The sequence below is a fragment of the Pogona vitticeps genome, chromosome 5 (assembly GCF_051106095.1).
Source record: "Pogona vitticeps strain Pit_001003342236 chromosome 5, PviZW2.1, whole genome shotgun sequence".
Lineage (NCBI taxonomy): Eukaryota > Metazoa > Chordata > Lepidosauria > Squamata > Agamidae > Pogona > Pogona vitticeps.
Genome location: NC_135787.1, coordinates 18,496,717 through 18,515,313, shown reverse-complemented (window position 1 = coordinate 18,515,313; position 18,597 = coordinate 18,496,717). Strand labels below are relative to the sequence as shown.

Below are 18,597 nucleotides of genomic sequence, written 5' to 3'. Positions count from 1 at the left end.
ATCCAAGATCCAAGCATTGGCATCAGCTCGATTTAGTCCTTACTAGACGTTCTAGCCTTCCTGGTATTACGATCGCATACAGTTACCAGAGTGCTGATTGTGATACTGATCACTCCCTGGTGTGTAGCAGAGTAAAACTGCTAACAAAGAGATTGTATCACACAAAAAAGGAAGGAAGACCACGTATTTACATCAGCAAGACTCGCCATCAAAGAAAAGTGGAGGAGTTTGCCCAAGTGCTTGAGGAAACCCTTCCAGGCTCGGCTGATGCAAATGCACATGAACAATGGGAACATTTTAAGAATGCTGTTTATAACACCATTTTATCCACATTTGGCAAGAAGGCCAAAAAGACAGCAGACTGATTTGAAGCCCATTCAGAGGAGTTGATGCCAGGCATTGAGGATAAAAGGAGAGCTCTAGGAGCATACAAAACCTATCCTAGTGAGTACAATTTGCAGGCTCTTTGAGTTGCTCATAGCAAAGTCCAACAGGCCACCAGGAGATGTTCTAATTATTGGCTTCAGCTCTGCTCTCGGATACAGATAGCAGCAGACACAGGTAAAATCAAGGGAATGTTTGACGGTATCAAGCAGGCTTTAGGTCCAATTCTAAAGAAATCTGCTCCTTTGAAGTCTGCTACAGGTGTGATCATCCAGGACGGAGCACAGCAGATCGAACGCTGGGTGCAGCACTACTCTGAGCTGTATTCCAGAGAGAATGTAGTAACCAAAGAGGCATTAAATAACATCGAGTGCCTGCCTGTCTTGGAAGAGCTGGACAGTGAACCAACTTTAGAAGAAATAAAAGCAGCCTTGGAGTCCTTCGCCTCCCGCAAGGCACCTGAGAAGGATAACATTCCTGCTGAAGTGCTGTCAAGAGATCATCACCACGGAGCTGTATGAAGTCTTTAGTCTTTGCTGAGGGAAGGTGGAGTACCACAGGACATTGTATAAGAACAAAAATGACAGGGGCAACTGCAATAACTACTGTGGCATCTCAGCATTGTAGGAAAGCTGCTTGCCCATGTTGTGCTGAAGAGACTCCAGGTGCTTGCAGACAGAGTCTATCCAGAATCACAATGTGGATTTTGAGCTAATAGATCCACCATTGACATGGTATTTTCCCTCAGACAGTTGCAGGAGAAATGTAGGGAACAATGACAGCCACTCTTACTGGCCTTCATAGATCTTACAAAGGCCTTTGATTTGGTTAGCAGGGATGGCCTTTTTAAAATACTTCCCAAGATGTCCACCTCGACTCCTTTACATCATCAGGTCCTTTCATGGGGGAATGAAGAGCATCGTAGTTTTTGATGGCTCAACATCAGATCCCTTTGACATAAAAAGCAGAGTGAAACAGGACTGTGTCCTTGCGCCGACCCTTTTTTGCTGTCATGCTGAAGCACGCCTTTGGAACTGTAACAGAAGATATCTATCTGCAGACTAGATCAGACGGAAAGCTCTTTAATCTCTCTAGATTGAGAGCAAAGACCAAAGTCCAGCTGAAGTGCATGAGGGACTTCCTCTACAGCGATGATGCAGCTGTTGCTGCCCATTCTGCTGAATTGTTTTAGCAAGGCCTGCCAAGACTTTGGATTAACACTCAGCCTGAAGAAAACACAAGTCATGGGCCAGGGCATGGACTCACCTCCCTCTATTAAGGAAAGGATTGTCACTTTTGAATTGGTCTTCTCAGCCATACTGGGCGCTGTTCCAAGACCTCTATTCACAGCATGTTACCATAGTCTCTCTAGACTGACGGATGCGTACAGAAGATGCTCCCAGAAGTCCTATGCTCTTGCTCTATTGTCTTCAACTGGCAAAGACAGTTCTGCAGTTCGGTATGACTTCAGGCAGCCTTTCCCAACATACGTACTGGCTCCATTCTTGACCACTAATCAGGCTGGTTGTTTTTGGGAGTTGTATTCCAAAAGATCTGGAGGGCACCATGTGGAAGAAGGTTGAAGTAAGGTTGCTATGCTATCGCTATGTAATGATAACCATTGCTCTGAATAAATATTTGAAATCTAGATGCTATAATTGTTTTAATAGTTCCAGTCATTTGTTTATGTGCATTGAAATATGTTTTTATTACTGTATAATGCTTGGGGATAGTAACAGACATACATATGTAAACATTTTTGCAAATACTATGTACACCAGTAGCAGTCTATAGAAGATTAATGACATGATTAACATCCTTTACCTTTACCTAACATCCTTTGAAATGTGCTTTGTTGTTCTAGTAATAAATAACAGCAATTTCCATGTAATAATTGTATCTTTAGTTTTCTCCTTTAGTTCTTTTATAACATGTTGAATTTTCCATAATTTCATATTCTTGTTATTTATTTATTTCCTCCAGAAATTACTCTTACTTTCCAATATTCATTATAAGGAAATCTGCTGTCATATAACATAGCAATTCTTCACATCTCTTACTTAACACATTTACTAAATAAAATGTTAACAGTTATCCAATTCAAATAACTGGAATTGGAAGAGTTTTGGAGTATTGTCTGAACCCAAGGAGCATTCCGGTGTATTGAAGGTTGTCAGGGAGTGTGGTGATACTTAGGGTGCATTTCCCAAATTTACTGAAAATTCCCTGCAACCCAACCCCCCACTTGGGCCAGCCTCCTGATGACCAGAGAATATAACATTGCTTCTTTTCTTCATTGAAAAAATGCCATCGGACATTTTTCTCCCAACAATTTTACACTGAGCTTGGACAAAACAGTTCCTCAGTGGCAACAGAAAATGCATTTGCTTTTAGATATTCAGCCCAGCATGCTTTGTCTGTAAGAAGCAAAACTATATATGGCAAGTAGATGGCAATTAGGAATATTGTTCACCACTCTAGGGGTAATGTTGCAAAATGCCTGCCTTGTCTGTCTAGTATTCTGTGAATCCTGTTAACAATATATGACTCAGTTTGGGACAGATTTGGGTGGATGGGATCTGAAGGGCTAAGAGATACTTTTATCCCAGCTTTTCTGTTGATTGCTTAAGTTGTATTAAACTATTATTCCCTAGCAAAAAGTATATCTTAAATAGAAGTTTTAAAATCCATATTTTCCTCTTCTACAGCCAATGTAGAAATCATTGTACATTTTTAAGCTATCACATCCTGTACAATCCTGTACCTGTTTTTCTTACTGGAGAAAAGGTTCTTTAAAAAGCCAGAATGGAAAGTAAATAGATCCATTATCAATACACATCATGCATTCCTGCTAGAATAGAAAATTATTGGGCTAAATTAAGTTTCAATCCCAACTAAAATAGAGATTTTCATTAGTATTAACTAACGTGTCCCATTCATTTCAGCATGCCTAATCGGGACAGTACCTGGCTGGATAGATTGGTGATTTAGGTTATCTGGCTGTGGAGCCAGAGGTTGGGAGTTTCATTCCCCACTGTGCCTCCTGGAGGAAAAGCCAGCCTGTGTAGCCTTGTGCAAGCTGCATAGTCCCAGGATGCCCCCCAAAATACGGGGATGGTAATCCACTTCTATATATTCTCCACTTGGCAAACCCTGGAAAGGGCCCCTATGAGTCAGAACTTACTTGATAGCATGCAATTGTTGCTATAATTGGGACTAAAATTGGATTTAGTGCTTTACCATTTACCATTAAATGGTAAATGTTCCTGCTTCTTTGATTCAGAGACAACCAGCTAAGTAGCACTTCCAAGTTTAATGTAGATAGGATAAATATGAGAGCAAGTGGTTTGGATAATGGAGATGTAGGAGAGAGGGGTGTTGTAGGTAATTGTTGTAGATATTGGAAGAAAAAAAGATTAACATTGGTGAACCCTGCTCTTGAAGGAAAAAACTTGGATAATAATGTTTTACATATTTGCATTTGAAGCCAGACATTTCAGTATTTGGTATTTTAATTGTGGATGTGTGTTTTATGAGATTAACACATTGGCAGTGAAAATAAAAATAGCTATAGACAATAGACTTCTTTCCTTATTCTGTTTGGAGTCACAGCCTATACTGAAAATAGTTTTTCACTTTCTGGAAAATCTGTTCACCTTTAAAAGTACAGGAAATAAAAATGATAAATCAGGCATGGGACAAGCTACTTGATAGTACAGATGTTAGAATAATGGAGGATGCACTAGACAATTTTGATCCTAATTTGTAAGACACAAAACATTTTCATAAACTAAAGGAACAGTAGAAAGACAACAGAGTCTTAAATTTGCAAATTCCTCACTTAGCATGACTAGAAGGGTTACCATCTGCTCCTGTGAGTTATTCATCTCCCTTACCTCACTCTGCATCCTTCTTCCTCATATTCTCTGAGCACAGCTATTAAAACTCTATGCCAGTCAAAAAAAATAAGATTTCATTTCTGAAACCCAAATGGTAGGCACAGTGACAGGGAGGCCGTAATAGCTTTAATGAAATCTGTACAACGCTCAGGATTGTATGTACTACAGTCTTAAAGTGATTAGCCAGCATGACTTCCCTCTCCTTAGGGAAACCTGAAAATTGTGGTTTAGTGAGAAGACTAGATAGCATCTTTAATGGAATTTTTCAGAAATTCAATAAAAAGTACAGATGCTAGAGTACCTGCAGAGGAGTCGTGATAAACCAGTTTAAACCCAGTGTTCCTTTTTACATGAACTTTTGTATAAATAGATAATTAAAAACATTCATGCTTGGCTTTTAGGGTGCAGGTGGATGGGTGTAGCTCACAGTCTCTTGCCATAATCTATAACCCCAATGTAATTTTTTATTTCTGTAGGTTTTTTTCACATTCTTAATCTCCCTCTCCTCCCCCTCTCACGCTCACTTGCATGCACGCAGGCGCGCACACACACACACACACACACACACACACACACACACACACACACACACACACACACACACACACACACACACACACACACACACAGGAGACATTTGCTGTCTGACACTAGATAGTGCTTCTCAGACAATGCAGTTAAGCAGAGGAGCAGAATTTGGGAGTTGGATAAAGCTGAATGCTGCTCCCATAGTCACAAGACTTACAGACTTGTTCTGTAATATATTTTGCCGATTGTATCTTATCCTTAGCTGGCTGGATATCTCAGTGAGATGGGCATCTGGCTGCAGAGCCAGACGTTGGGTCTCCCCTAGCAAAAGAACTGGTCTGTGTCACCTTGGGCAAAGTGCATTGTCCCAGAGTGCCCACAGAAAGTAGCCATGCTAAACCGCTTCTGAGTAATGTGTACCTGAAAAGAGTTGCCAAAATTGAGAATCAACTTATACAATCAGTAGAGCTGTTGTGGCTCATTGGGTTGGAGTACCTGTTTGCATAAGCAGAGGCTAGAAGTGTGAATTCCCATTGCCCTCCCAGAAGAGGGGCCATCCAGGATCACACAGGGCATGTATAGGTGGCAGGGTTCCATGCCTTGCCACCTGTGAAATTTTGGGCAAGCTGCAGGGCCCCAGAGCCCTACCAGAAGGAGGGACTGAATGCTTTTAACCAGAAAATCCTGGAAGAGTTGCTATACATCAGACTCAAGACGACAGCAGATGATTATTAATTATTATACCAGCAATATAGGTTTATGGAAAAGAGGTTTACTGATGTGGTACATCAGAAAGAAGATAGGCCATCAGCTCAATTGTGTACGAAGTGACATTCTTCTTTTCCTGCATTGCTTTGTTTTTCAGCACTGTTGCCTAATTAGTAGATTAAAGGTAAACAAACATTAAGTCATTAGATGGGAGAAATGCTTTTGCATACATTGAAAAGATTCATTAGGATGGTACTAACTTATGTAAATTTATTGTTCTCTCCTTTTATTGTAATGCGTGCAATAAAATCCAATAAAACAGTATCTGCTTGTTCGTTTGTAAAAAGCAGACCAAGCCCTCTTTTAAGGGCCAAAGCCCTGGCAGGACAACACAGTGACATTTGTTGAAAACACAAGAGGTGTGGGGTCAGTGTAACTGGTAGGGAGCTGCTGCCATGGGTTGTGTACCCACCAGCTTGGTTCTCTTCGATGAGTGGTCATATACCAGGACTTCTTCCTTTGGGAAGAGACAGTATTTCAGATGCCCCTCATTTTAACCCATTTAAGGCTTTATAGGTCAAAAGAATCACTTTAAATTAGCCTTGAAAACCAACTGGAATTTGTGTAAAATTTGTGTAATTTTGTGTAAAAATTTCCTTCATTTGGTGAGAAACAGATCTTCCAATGGTCTGAGATTTTTAATCCCTTTACCATTTCTGTCCACATCATTGTACAATGCTTTGAATATTGAAGAATACTGAATTTTACATTGAGCAGTTTCAGTGATGAATAACAAAGGGCCAAATCTAGTCCTAACTGGAGTAGACATTATTTGAATGGGACGTACATCACCATTTACTTCACATATATGGGTCTTTTCTGGTTAGAAGTTTTAAAAAAAAGCATTTTGTCCAATACATTTTTAAAACATATGGACTACATCCTCTTGTTGCTGAGATCCCTTATTGTTATCTGACAAATATTACTTTTTCTGCCCTATAATGTTGTCAGGCCACCAGTAGAAGACAGTCAAACCCTTTTAACCCCTGTGGTGAGCTGCGGACCTCCAGGAGCACTGCTGACTCGGCCTGTCATTCTAACGATGCACCACTGTGCAGAACCAAACATGGAAGACTGGAAGATCCAGTTGAAGAACCAAACAGTCCAGGGACAATGGGAGGTGAGATTGTGGGCCTTCGCCATAGACTGCAAATGTCATGTGGAAGGGAGTCCATTACAATGTCTTTTTCAGGATTTGGGTACCTGCGGCCAGTTGAGACCAGTTATCTAGCTATTCCAAACAACGTGGATTATGCATTATATTCAGTATAAAGGTGTGGCAATCTACCTTGTGGCCCCTGTTATGTTTGGCCCTCACAAGGGATCACACCCTTTTTCCTTCACGCTGCCACCAGGTATTCTTCTAATACCAATTATGTTATACACGTGTGCTGCCAAAACTAAGGGTTATTGAACTTAGGAACCAGAGGTTTAATTAACAGTCTTTTATTGTCAAGTAAATCATAAAGGTAAATCACATATGAACTGTATCAGGTATTAAAACATTGGATCATGTAGGCAATCACTTTTATTCCAAACTGCTGTATACTTTCAATCAATATCTCTCTTAAGTGCTTATAATTTCATTCCTGCTTGTTCAGTATTGTTTAACCTTCTCAATTCCCTCTTCTAACACTCTCAGCTCAATTCACCAACCCTCTCCTTCTCTCTCCTAAACTCTACCAGTAACTGCCATTCCACATCTCCAACTGTCCCTCTAACTCCGTCCCTCCTGCCCTATCCTTGACTCCTCCTCCTTGAGCTTCTGTGATGGACAGGCAGGAATGACATCACCTTTTGGCATTTTGCTACAAAAGGCCTCTTCGTTTTCTTGAGAAGAAAACTCAAGCGTAACTCAAAACCAGGAAACCAAAGAAAGAATGCACATTGAGCATAAAATAGCTTTTAAAACAGAATTATTTCTATTTGATATCCAATACATAAAACATAACAATGCAAATGGACTTCGAGGAGGTAAAGTAGTGTATAACAGCATGCTAGAGATTGCCAGTACGGTCTTTAGAGAGGGGCATTGAATGGGCATTTAGTTCTCTCTTGAGTAGAGAAATGGCTATAGCTGCCTAGTGGTCAACCTAAGTCATTCATACCATTTGGCATAGACTTCATAGTTGAAAAGTGACCTGTAGGAATCATTAGGTATGAAGAGATCATTGAGAAATGTTGAGAGCTTCTTTCCAGTTTTATGACAGCATTATGTATAGAAAGGAATAATATGGAACAATTTCAGTCGCTTAGCAACTTTGGCTAAGTTTTGACTTGCATAAGGTGTAAGTGAGGGTGAAAAGAAAATGGTATATTTTATTAAGAGTCGAAAAGTCTGATTTGCACTCTGGGGGTGAAGGTGTTAAGGGAGTAGAGGCACAGCTGTAGGCAGCAGTGTTTTCGAACAAGTGTCGGGACTGTGTTCAACTCCATTATGTCCCTGCCCCTTGCCATTTTAGAAGTTGGCATGGCTGGAAATATCTCCTTTTCTGTCTGTGGTAATTTAGAAGGTGTCCAGGATTGTTCAACCCTGACATCAAACTGTCTAAAAAAGACAAGCAGAAATTCCAGCCAGTATGATTTTCAAGACAAAAAGAACCCCCGCAATGGTTCCTGTGATGTACAACCCGTGTCCCTGTATGTTTCCCTCAACCCAGGTCCACTCTGGTGACATTCCTTCTTTCTCTCTCGCCGCCACCAGTGGATTTCTCTTATCCACTCAGTAAAGAACTTTACTCTCACACTTGCTGCCAATAACAGAATTAGTTTTATTAAAGGGTATGAAAGAGTAACTCAGAATCACCTATGGTCTTTGTTTATTTTCATTAGATCACAATCACAGAAATATCATATTTTATGTTCAACATTAGATCACTTCTTGTTTACTTATTTTCAATTCAACCAGTGTCTATTTATTAATAATAATTCTCTCCCTATCTCTGATACTCTCTCTCAGCAAACCTCACTCCTTCTTCTCTCTAAGTGACTAACTGACAAAACCTCTGCCTCTCCTGTCCTCTCATTTCCTGCACATGAGGTTCTGCTGTGATTGACAGGAGTGACTTGGGCATCCGCCACAGTTCCCAATAGAGATGGGCTTGAACTGTTGGTTCAGCAGTTCATGTCAGTTTGTTTAGCAGCCGAACAGGTGTTTTACACTTCAAAGCCCCACCTTCTCCACCGGGCACCTACTTGGAGGCAACAGCCTGCCTTCCCTCTCCCACCTCATCCAGGCGCTGCCTCTGAGTGGGTGCCCACTGGAGAAGGTGGGGCTTTGAAGTGTAAAACACCTGTTTGGCTGCTAAACAAACTGACATGACCCGCTGAACCAACAGTTCAAGCTCATCTCTATTGGGAACCACGGCTCTAGTCATTAATTGTCAGCATGACCCATATTCCACAATTGGCTAAGTCCAAACTGTTATTTACAGTACACAAAGGGTGAATTGACAATGTTGCATTTCACAGAAACTCATTTTTAACATTCCAATATGTTGATCTGTTCATATGCATCCAAATCTTATTTAGTTTGCAAAAGTCTACCAAACTTTTTTGTTCTTACAAAGTAAGGCTTGCTGCCTGGATGTTCATTCTCTTTCCACTCCCTCACTCATTTTGGAACAGATCTTCTGTGCCTGTCTTTCCCTCTACAGAACAGATGTTTGCATTGCTGGAGGCAAATCAGTCTTGCAAGTGCCAACACAAATGTTTCATGGCTTGGCCAGCAGGGGTTGGTGGAATCAGCACTGCTGATACCTTTCTTCCTCACCCTTAGGAAAGATGGTGCCACCTTTGAAAATGTGCAGCATCACCTTGCCTTTAACTCGAAGTCTTGAATCTGTTCCCAAGCTTGGAAGTCAATGAATCCAGCAGTTAATTTGTATCATCAGCATTGCCAGCTTTATCATTTGAAAACAACAGAAAGATAGAGTACATGAATTAATTAGAGCTTTGTGCTTTATGAAGATGCATTTACAATAAGGAATTAAAGATCCTTGTTCTTATTTTCCCCAGCAAGTCACCTTTTGTATCCCAACAGTGTTGAACAGGGGAGAAAAAAGCACGTAGCAGACTTTCTAGTAAGGAAGAAATAGTAACTCGTAAGGAAGAAGATTCAGAATACCTCGCAAATATTGGGTTTATATTTTATGTGCTGCTGATTTTTTTAAAAGATCATAGGGATTTTATGGTGTTGAACTCTCTATCTCTCATATTCACTCAACATATTCTTCTCTTTCTGCACAAATGGAAACTGCCATACAGAAACAGATGGCTGTGAGAAAATACAGTACAAAATTTTCCTTAGTATCGTACAGTACTTCTGGTTTGCATATATAGCAAGGTCAGTTTGTGCCATAGAAGTCCAAAGGAAGTTTCTGCATGCAATAAGAATGGATTTGATTTGTGCTCTTGATCTGCAGGTTCTTCCTTAAGAATGTGTGAATAGAGTAGATAATACTGCTTTCATGAGATGCTTCACTGAGAAGCTACCTTTGCGCTTTTCTCATTATGTTATCATGTGTCAACTGGCTAGAGTTTTGTAGTAAGAAACTCAGTACAGATGTGGTGTTAAAATAAATGTGGGTAAAATAAATGTCAGCATTGTTATTGGGCAAGCAGTGCTTGAATCCCAATGTTAACTGGCTGGATTCTATAAGAGTTGTTCATATATTTTTAATTTCCACCATCCCCTTTTTCAGGATGTGGTAGCAGTGGGAGAAGAGAACTTCACCACCCCATGCTACATCCATCTGGATCCAGAAGCCTGCCATATCCTGACAGAAACTCTCAGCACCTATGCCTTGGTTGGGCAATCAATTACCAAAGCAGCTGCAAAGCGTCTCAAGCTGGCTATCTTTGGGCCACTGATCTGCTCATCTTTGGAATACAACATTCGTGTGTACTGTCTAGATGACACCCAAGATGCCCTTAAGGTAATACAGCCTTACTCATTTAGAATTTCACTTCCTTTCAGGATAATTTCAGTTTGTAATTAACTGTTTATTAGGCTCTTGATTAAAGGCAGTGTGCATCTTTTGCAGACGTTGAGTTTGACTGGCACAGTGTTTGACAAACTACCATGGCTGAGGATAAGAGTAAGGCTAGAAACTTAAAATGCCACTTGAATAATAATTTTATTTGCCTAAGAGGCTAATTCCTCTACTAGCGTTCACTCTTCCTTCCTTCCTTCCTTCCTTCCTTCCTTCCTTCCTTCCTTCCTTCCTTCCTTCCTTCCTTCCTTCCTTCCTTGTATCATAACCTGGATTCTGAGATTTTTGCATTATTAAATGGCCATAAGGTTCACAAAAAAGCTTCATTGGTGATTTATGTATTTTTAATGCTAAGTGCCCATTCCCCAGTGATGCAAAACATATAAATGCCTCTTTGTAAATAGTTGATAATGATAAAAGAAGCTCTGGGGTTGTTAATCAAACGCCTGCTGCTATATTGCTTTGCTAGATGACTTTGTCTGCAGTTTTTTGTGCTGAGAATTTGCAATGGAAATGAAAGACGGCTGTTGCTTTCTCTGACTGTACACATGGTTCTGGAATGAACCTTTAAATATTGCATAGACCTTACACCAGATATGTAACTATGGTGCACAGTTATGATTTGACAATAGGCATATTCTCTACCACATATATAATTTTTATTAAAACGGACTGGTAAAGACAGGTGTTGCTCACAGCCAATAAATTTCTCCAGAAACATCTGTGATAGATTAAATAGAAGACAGGATTCATGAATTCACATGAGTTTATAAGTACACCTCCGTAACAGGTGTCATCCATGGTACAATGAAGCTTTAATGCCTATTATTAAGTTTTTGGCTCTATTGCCAGTATTTGATTTATCATTTGCAGGTCATCTATAGAAAGGATTGCTCTTAAGAACAGTATCTAATGAATCCCTAAACGGTTCCTAGAATATGCTTGTGTTCCATAGTGCATTGCTAGCAAATGTATTTTGCTTCTGAATGGTGCTTGGCGCAGTGTCTCCCAGAACATTATATCATATTGTCACAAGTATTAGGGTTACTCGTTTCTGCAGTTATCAAAAACAGAGCTGGGAAATGTTGGATGGAGTAGTCCGAACACAAGTTATAAACGTTTTTGAAGAAAAGTAAAACTGGAATAGAAGGGACACTTTTATTCCTGTATCCAAGTCTGAACAATTTTGCAGGTTTTCATAGTCTGTCAAAAACCTGCTATACCTATTCTGAGCAGAGGCAACTGCAAGATGAGAGCTAATCAGTTTTGTGCAATGTTTTTGTCCCTAAGTCTTTTAAACTCTCTGAAAAACCATTGTCTGCCTACAGCTAGAGGATGCAAGCCAGCAAAGCTTTTGTACTCTGCATGAGGTTTATTTGGGGCAAAGTCTGACAGCTTCTGCTAGAAAATTACTGCATTTTATTCATCAGAATATTATTACTTGCATTCCAAACTCATTAAAAGGGGATTAAGTTCTAAGCAGTGTCAAGGTCTGAGTCTCCCAAGGATAAATTATCTTTTCCTATACGCCTATCTTGGTCCTCATAATCTGTGGGTGTCTTCTCATATTCCTCAGAATTTGCATACACAAACAAACATCTGAGAATTAGGAACTGAGGCATCTAACCTGCTGACTTTTGCAGAAACTTGTGAAGTTCCTTCCAGGATCATGGTTAGGAATTCTAACCCTTGTATGAACAGTTGCAATACAGAGTCACTGCAAAGAGTCACTTGGTACATAGAGTATATGTTTATCTTCAGAATTTCTCTCTCTCTATATATATATGAGAAGGAGAGAGATTACTTTAAAAAGTTTGCCTACATGTTTTTCCTCTAATTGTATATTACATATAGTATACTAGACATATATGCTGTTACTATATATACATAGAGACAGAAACAAAGAGAGCTTACTTAACATTTCTTTAACCTGGGTTTTCACAAGGGGAACACATCCATCAGGTGTTTGGTAAGAGCAAGAGTCATGGAATATCTGGCAAACTGCAGTGTAAGCCTTTTGTACAGCTGGGGCACCCACATGCATTGAGATTGTGCCCATGAAGCAGCTTACTGCACAGATGATTTTAGTAAAAGCAGCAGATGCAGAAATTAGGGAAAGGTGCCTTAAGGGATGCCAACTGTAGAGCGAGTTCTCAGTACATGTCCTCTTTTAGATAGTGCCACCAGTACTAATTCTCCTACTTACCATTCTGTTATTTGGCCTCACAGGCAAACAGCAGGGGACCAGCAAAGCTGTTGTGCGGCTTCCAGACTTCTCTAACACAGAGAATCGGCCCATGGAATAATTCAAATAGGGGAAAGAAATTTTCCATCCAGAAGTGCCTTCAAACTGATAACCCTTGTTCTCTGTGCATATTAAAACAGATTAAAAATATGCCTGACTTCCGGAAATGTTTGTCCTTCCATTGGGGAACCCCAGAAGAAGGAAATGGAAGGGTTGTTTGCTGTGGTATCATGCAGAAGTTGGGAGACGCTGCCTTTGGGGATGTACAGCTCCCACAATTCCCCAGAAAAGGGGTGTCTCCAAACTATGGTGTTGTGGAACTCACAGAGTCAGGACACCAGTATCTTTTGGTGAGAAGCACTAGGACATCATCTGCCACTCTACTCTCAGTTTCATCTTTTCCCTTTGAGCCTAGCTGAGTTGCGAACCTCACAGTACCTGAAGAGGGGAAATTAATTCTCCAACAACTGTCTCCTGCTGCGCGCTATCCCTGTTGTAATGTAACAGGTAACGTGTGCCTACTAAAGATCAGAATAGCCAGAACTGATTTATTCACGTGCATCGAGCTGCCTGAATTTTGAGACTTCCTCTGGGGCATGGTTATGGGGATTGCTTTGCTGAACTGCTGCATGTGAGAATTTAATACAACATAGGGCTGTACAATATCTAAGGATCTGGGGGCATTTTTGCCCTCTTCTGGATCTTCACAGCCTGTAGTCTTTCTGACCCACCAACACCCAGCTGCCTCCTAGTGCCCCAGAGAGGTCCCTCCAAGAACAGGCCATGCTTCCAGAAACTTTTGCAAGGTGTAATTTGACCTCTAGAATGTAATTACCCAAAGGTCAGAAAAGGCCTTTTTTGGAAAGAAGAAATGAATAGCTGATAGGGAAAAAAACAACAACCATATGATCATGACTCCAGAAGAATGGAATGGTAAACCACTTCTGAGGACTTGATGCCTAGAAAACTCTGAATAAGTCTCTATAAGTCAGAATCAACTTGGCAGCACTGAATTATTATTATTGAAATATGAATGTCAAGGCATATTCTGATATATCTAAATTGTCATGAACTGTGTTATAGCATTAAAAAAGAAATGAAAAAAATTAGTGGATAGCTTTAATGCCAATCCACATATTAGTCCAACAGATATGGATTAGGTAAATTCATATAGAATATACAGCAGGATTAGATTCCTGAAAATGAAAAAATCCATGATGAAAGTTCCAAGTTCTATGAATGTGCATTAATTGCTGAGTGTCATTAGGCAAGTGAATTACTTCTCAACCTTACTCCAGCTCTATCTGCAATATGGGAATAAGACTATACGTAATCACTAGGAATGTATATTTTTGCTTACTGCATCCTGATAGGTGTAGATGAGGAGCCTGGAATGGGAGTGTTTTGTTCTATCTAAAAAAGAAGAGATCAAGAACAAGGGTTTTCCCCCTGCAAGTTAAGCAGAATTGCATATAACACAACTCAGTCTGAGTGACCATGTTCCTGCTTTGTTGCCTGGACTTTGAACTGCTGGAAAGCTCAGTGGTTTAAGTCTTTGGCTGTGGAGCCAGAGGTTGAAGATTCAATTCTGCACTGTGCCTCCCTGGCAGGGTCTGGACTCGATGGTCCATAGGGTCCCTTCCAGCTCTGCAGTTTTAAAATGATTATTAAGAATGAATACACTGGGGAGGGTGTTTGTATCACTGCAGATGTTACCTTGATGGTAACAAAATGGTACTCCTTGCTTTTCTTCCACCTGGTGGTGAAGAATCTTGTTGGGCTGAATTTCTCAAGACAAGACATCCTAAACAGCTAAGAGCAAATATTTCCTTCTATTCCAAATTATTACAGATCAAAACATGGTTTTTACCATTGCTGTGATAATATGTGTGAATTTATTTTGATGCTGTAAAATAAGTACAAGTCATATTATAATGAGCAGGTTCATAAATATGTATATACAAGTGAAATGCAGTGATAATGTTTATCAGTACAATCTGTGTTTGTATACTAATGTAAGGAAATATAACAACTTTTAGTTTAGGCAACCTGGGGTGATAATTGGACATAGTTAACATTGATAGTTATTCGCTCATTAACATTAATAGTTACTCACTTATTTCACACTCTAGCAAGATTATGCTCAGAATCCTATAAGGTAGGCTTCAGCAGTATGTGGACCGAGAACTCCCAGAAGTATAAGCTGGATTTCGAAGGAGCAGAGGAACTAGAGACCAAATTGCTAACATGCACTGGATTATGGAGAAAGCCAGAGAGTTCCAGATAAACATCTACTTCTGCTTCATTGACTACGCGAAAGCCTTTGACTGTGTGGACCACAACAAATTGGGGCAAGTTCTTAAAGAAATGGGAGTGCCAACCACCTTATCTATCTCCTGAGAAGGGACAGGAAGCAACAGTTAGAATTGGATATGGAACAACTGATTGGTTCAAAATTGGGAAAGGAGTACGACAAGGCTGTATATTGTCCCTCTGCTTATTTAACTTATATGCAGAATACATCATGCGAAAGGCTGGACTGGAGGAATCGCAAATCGGAATTAAGATTGCTGGAAGAAATATCAACAACCTCAGATATGCAGATGCTACCACTCTGATGGCAGAAGATGAGGAGGAATTAAAGAACCTCTTAATGAGGGTGAAGGGATGTGGTGGTGCTGTGGGTTAAATCTCAGAAGCCTCTGTGCTGCAAGGTCAGAAGACCAAGCAGTTGTAAGAATGAATCCACACGACGGAGTGAGCTCCCGTGGCTTGTCCCAGCTTGTGCCAACCTAGCAGTTCGACAGCATGTAAACGCAAGTAGATAAATAGGTACCACCATGGTGGGAAGATAACGGTGTTCTGCATCTAGTCGCGCTGGCCACGTGACCACGGAAACTGTCTACGGATAAACGCTGGCTCTACGGCTTGGAAATTGGGATGAGCACTGCGCCCTAGAGTCGGAAACAACTGGACTAAATGTCAAGGGGAGCCTTGTAATGAGGGTGAAAGAGGAGAGCGCAAAAAAAAATGGTCTGAAGCTCAACATCAAAAAAATGAAGAACATGGCCACTGGTCCCATCACCTCCTGGCAAATAGAAGGGGAAGATATGGAGGAAGTGACGGATTTTACTTTCTTGGGCTCCTTGATCACTGCAGATGGTGACAGCAGCCACAAAATTAAAGAGAGGTTAGTTGGTGCACCAGCTCTCTCACTTACATTAAACAGTTAAGAAACATGAACAACATAACACTGCCCTATATTTCAGTTGAAGGAAAAGCTTAGTACACTTCAGATTTGTTTAAAAACAAAATGCTTTCTGATTAGCTTCCAAATTGGATAGAATCAAATATTTTATTGGTGGTAGATAGAGATAATATGAATGAGGGCTTAAGTATAATGGAGAACTCATGGAATTGGTGAGTTGGAACAGGCCCAAGGGTCATCTGACCCAATCTCCTGCCAATGGAAGAATTCACAGATAAAGCTGCTTTGACAAATGGTCGTCCCAGTTCTTCAAGAAGAGTCTGTCACTTTCCCATCAGCAGGCAGCCCCTGCCATCACAAACTTCTTCTTGAAAATATTCTTTTATTGTCCTTTTTTGTCGTTTGAATCCATCAGTTCAATTTATAACCTTTGGAGCAGCAGAAAACAAATTTATTTCATGTTCCATGTGACAGCACTGGCTATACCAAGAAAGTCACCTCCAGTGAGTTCATGAGAGCATAATGGAGAGATGGATGCAAAGCACACACATAAACAAACACTCATACACACATATTGTATATTTATACAGTTCTATCCATGCATTGCTTTTGGTTTGATCGATTTTGTGACTTAGTTTGCTTGTCTGGTTACCTGCTTGCTTGCTTCTGAAATCTGTGCACCACCGAATAAAAAGGTGTGCTGCTTATATTGAGGTTAAAGCCCTTTGTGAGCAGTATGCAATTTAAGTATGCAGGTTACAGATTACCACCCCCACCCCACCGCACCCCAGTGAGCTGGGTACACTATTTACCAGGTTGGAAGACTGAGTCAAGCCTGAGCCAGCTGCCTGAACCTAGGATCAAACTTAGGTTGTGAGCAGAGCCTTAAGTGCAGTACTGCAGTTACGGGACAGCTCCCATCCTGTAACTGCAATACTGAATTATGAAGCTCCAGTGACAAATGAAAACATGACATCTTGCTCAAGTTTTGCAACATGAAATCTTGATGACATCATCCCCCCCCTCCCCAAGTTCCCAAGACTCCTTTACACTCCCTTTTGGCATGGGGAGGTCATTGAGGGCTTCAGGACAGGGGGGGGGGAGTGTTCTTAATTTCCAAAAATTACCACCAACAGACAACATCATCTTGGACATTGTTTATGTGGCTCTCACAACCAGTCAGACTCCTCTGTCCCTTTACCCCTGGAAAGGAAACCCCCAACAAAGTGGATGACAACTCTTAGGAGCCTCCAGTAGTAACACTTCAGTTTTATACATGTTGTAGGACCTTCCTGAAAGTTTACCATAAAACAGTAAAATAATAATAATAATAATAATAATAATAATAATAATAATAATAATAATAATAATAATAATAATAATAATAATAATAATAATAATAATAATAATAATAATAATAATAATAATAATAATAATAATAATTTTTACAGCTAGCAGGGACTCTATAGTTCACTGAGTCCAGCCCCTGTCAAGAAGGCTCAGTGGGGGAATCAAACTCTAAACCTCTGGCTCTGCAGCTAGAGGCCTAAACCACTGAGTTATCCAACAGTCATATGTCAGAGGTTATATTTTTGTGAGGCTGTCCTGTATTTATGCATGTAATCTAATATTTTTTCTATTAAAGCATATTATTTTAGAGCAAACGTTTTTCAGTAGATATTTGCAAAAGAGACCTCTTTTTCGTTCATATCTACATTCAGCTTTGTACTTTCATCACACTTTTCCCAGGTGCTTATGGGGGGGGGGAAACAATCTCTGCATCTCTGAAATGTCAGGGCTTGTATTATGCAAACGTAACTTAGAAACATATTTAGCATGAAGCCCTGAAAGCTTTAAGAACCAACCCAGGACTTTCCAGTGGCATCCATGAATTCAAACTCTCTTGAAGCCAAAGAGTAAAAACCTTCCAAGATTCTTCAGATGGAACAGTATCCAGAATGACATATTGTCAATGTACAAGTGTGTGGGGGCATTGACCTTTAGCTCTCCCAAGCCATTTAGCAAACCAGATAATGTCAGACTAGCCTAATGTGTGCTCCTACTTCTTCCAATAGCATAACGATTATGCGCACTCCCTACAGTGTTGAAACATTCTGCTTTGTGTCCTTTTTCTGGGATAAGCCTGTACAACAGATGTCCTCCTTGTAATGCAGTGGTCTAATTGCTGTTTTCCAGCTTTTGGTTAATAGCAAGCAGCTCAATTCATGACCAGTCTGAAAATAAATTACTCTTTTTATGTGGAAAGCGACTGCCATATTGTGAGTGGACGTTTGGACTTGGGCCACAGGGCCATGTAGTCAAATATCCATTCAGCCACAAAACATACTGTGTACACGATAGCTCTGAACTACCTCATGGGTTCACTGTGGAGATAAAATAAGTTAATTCTCCTTTATATCTGCTTCATTGAAGAAGGGCAAAATACAGGTTGAAATCCTGTTGCACAACTCTGTGCACACAACTGGAATAACGTTAGCAGGAGCAGCAAATTGGCATTGATTTAAGGCAAGTCTCCACTGATTAAAAGCAATTTCAAGGTGCATGTGAGCA

At 40.3% G+C, this 18,597-nt stretch overlaps 1 protein-coding gene across 4 annotated transcripts in view; it reads left to right on the top strand.

Moving 5' to 3' along the window:
- The window catches only part of UNC5C (unc-5 netrin receptor C), a 413,186-nt gene that overhangs the window by 370,503 nt on the left and 24,086 nt on the right, over positions 1–18,597 (top strand). For all 4 annotated transcript variants that reach the window (XM_078394597.1, XM_078394596.1, XM_020798665.3 and 1 more), the window contains 2 exons: positions 6,531–6,699; positions 10,283–10,516. In XM_078394597.1, the coding sequence (XP_078250723.1) occupies positions 6,531–6,699; positions 10,283–10,516 (403 nt within the window). The remainder of the gene's footprint in view (positions 1–6,530; positions 6,700–10,282; positions 10,517–18,597) is intronic.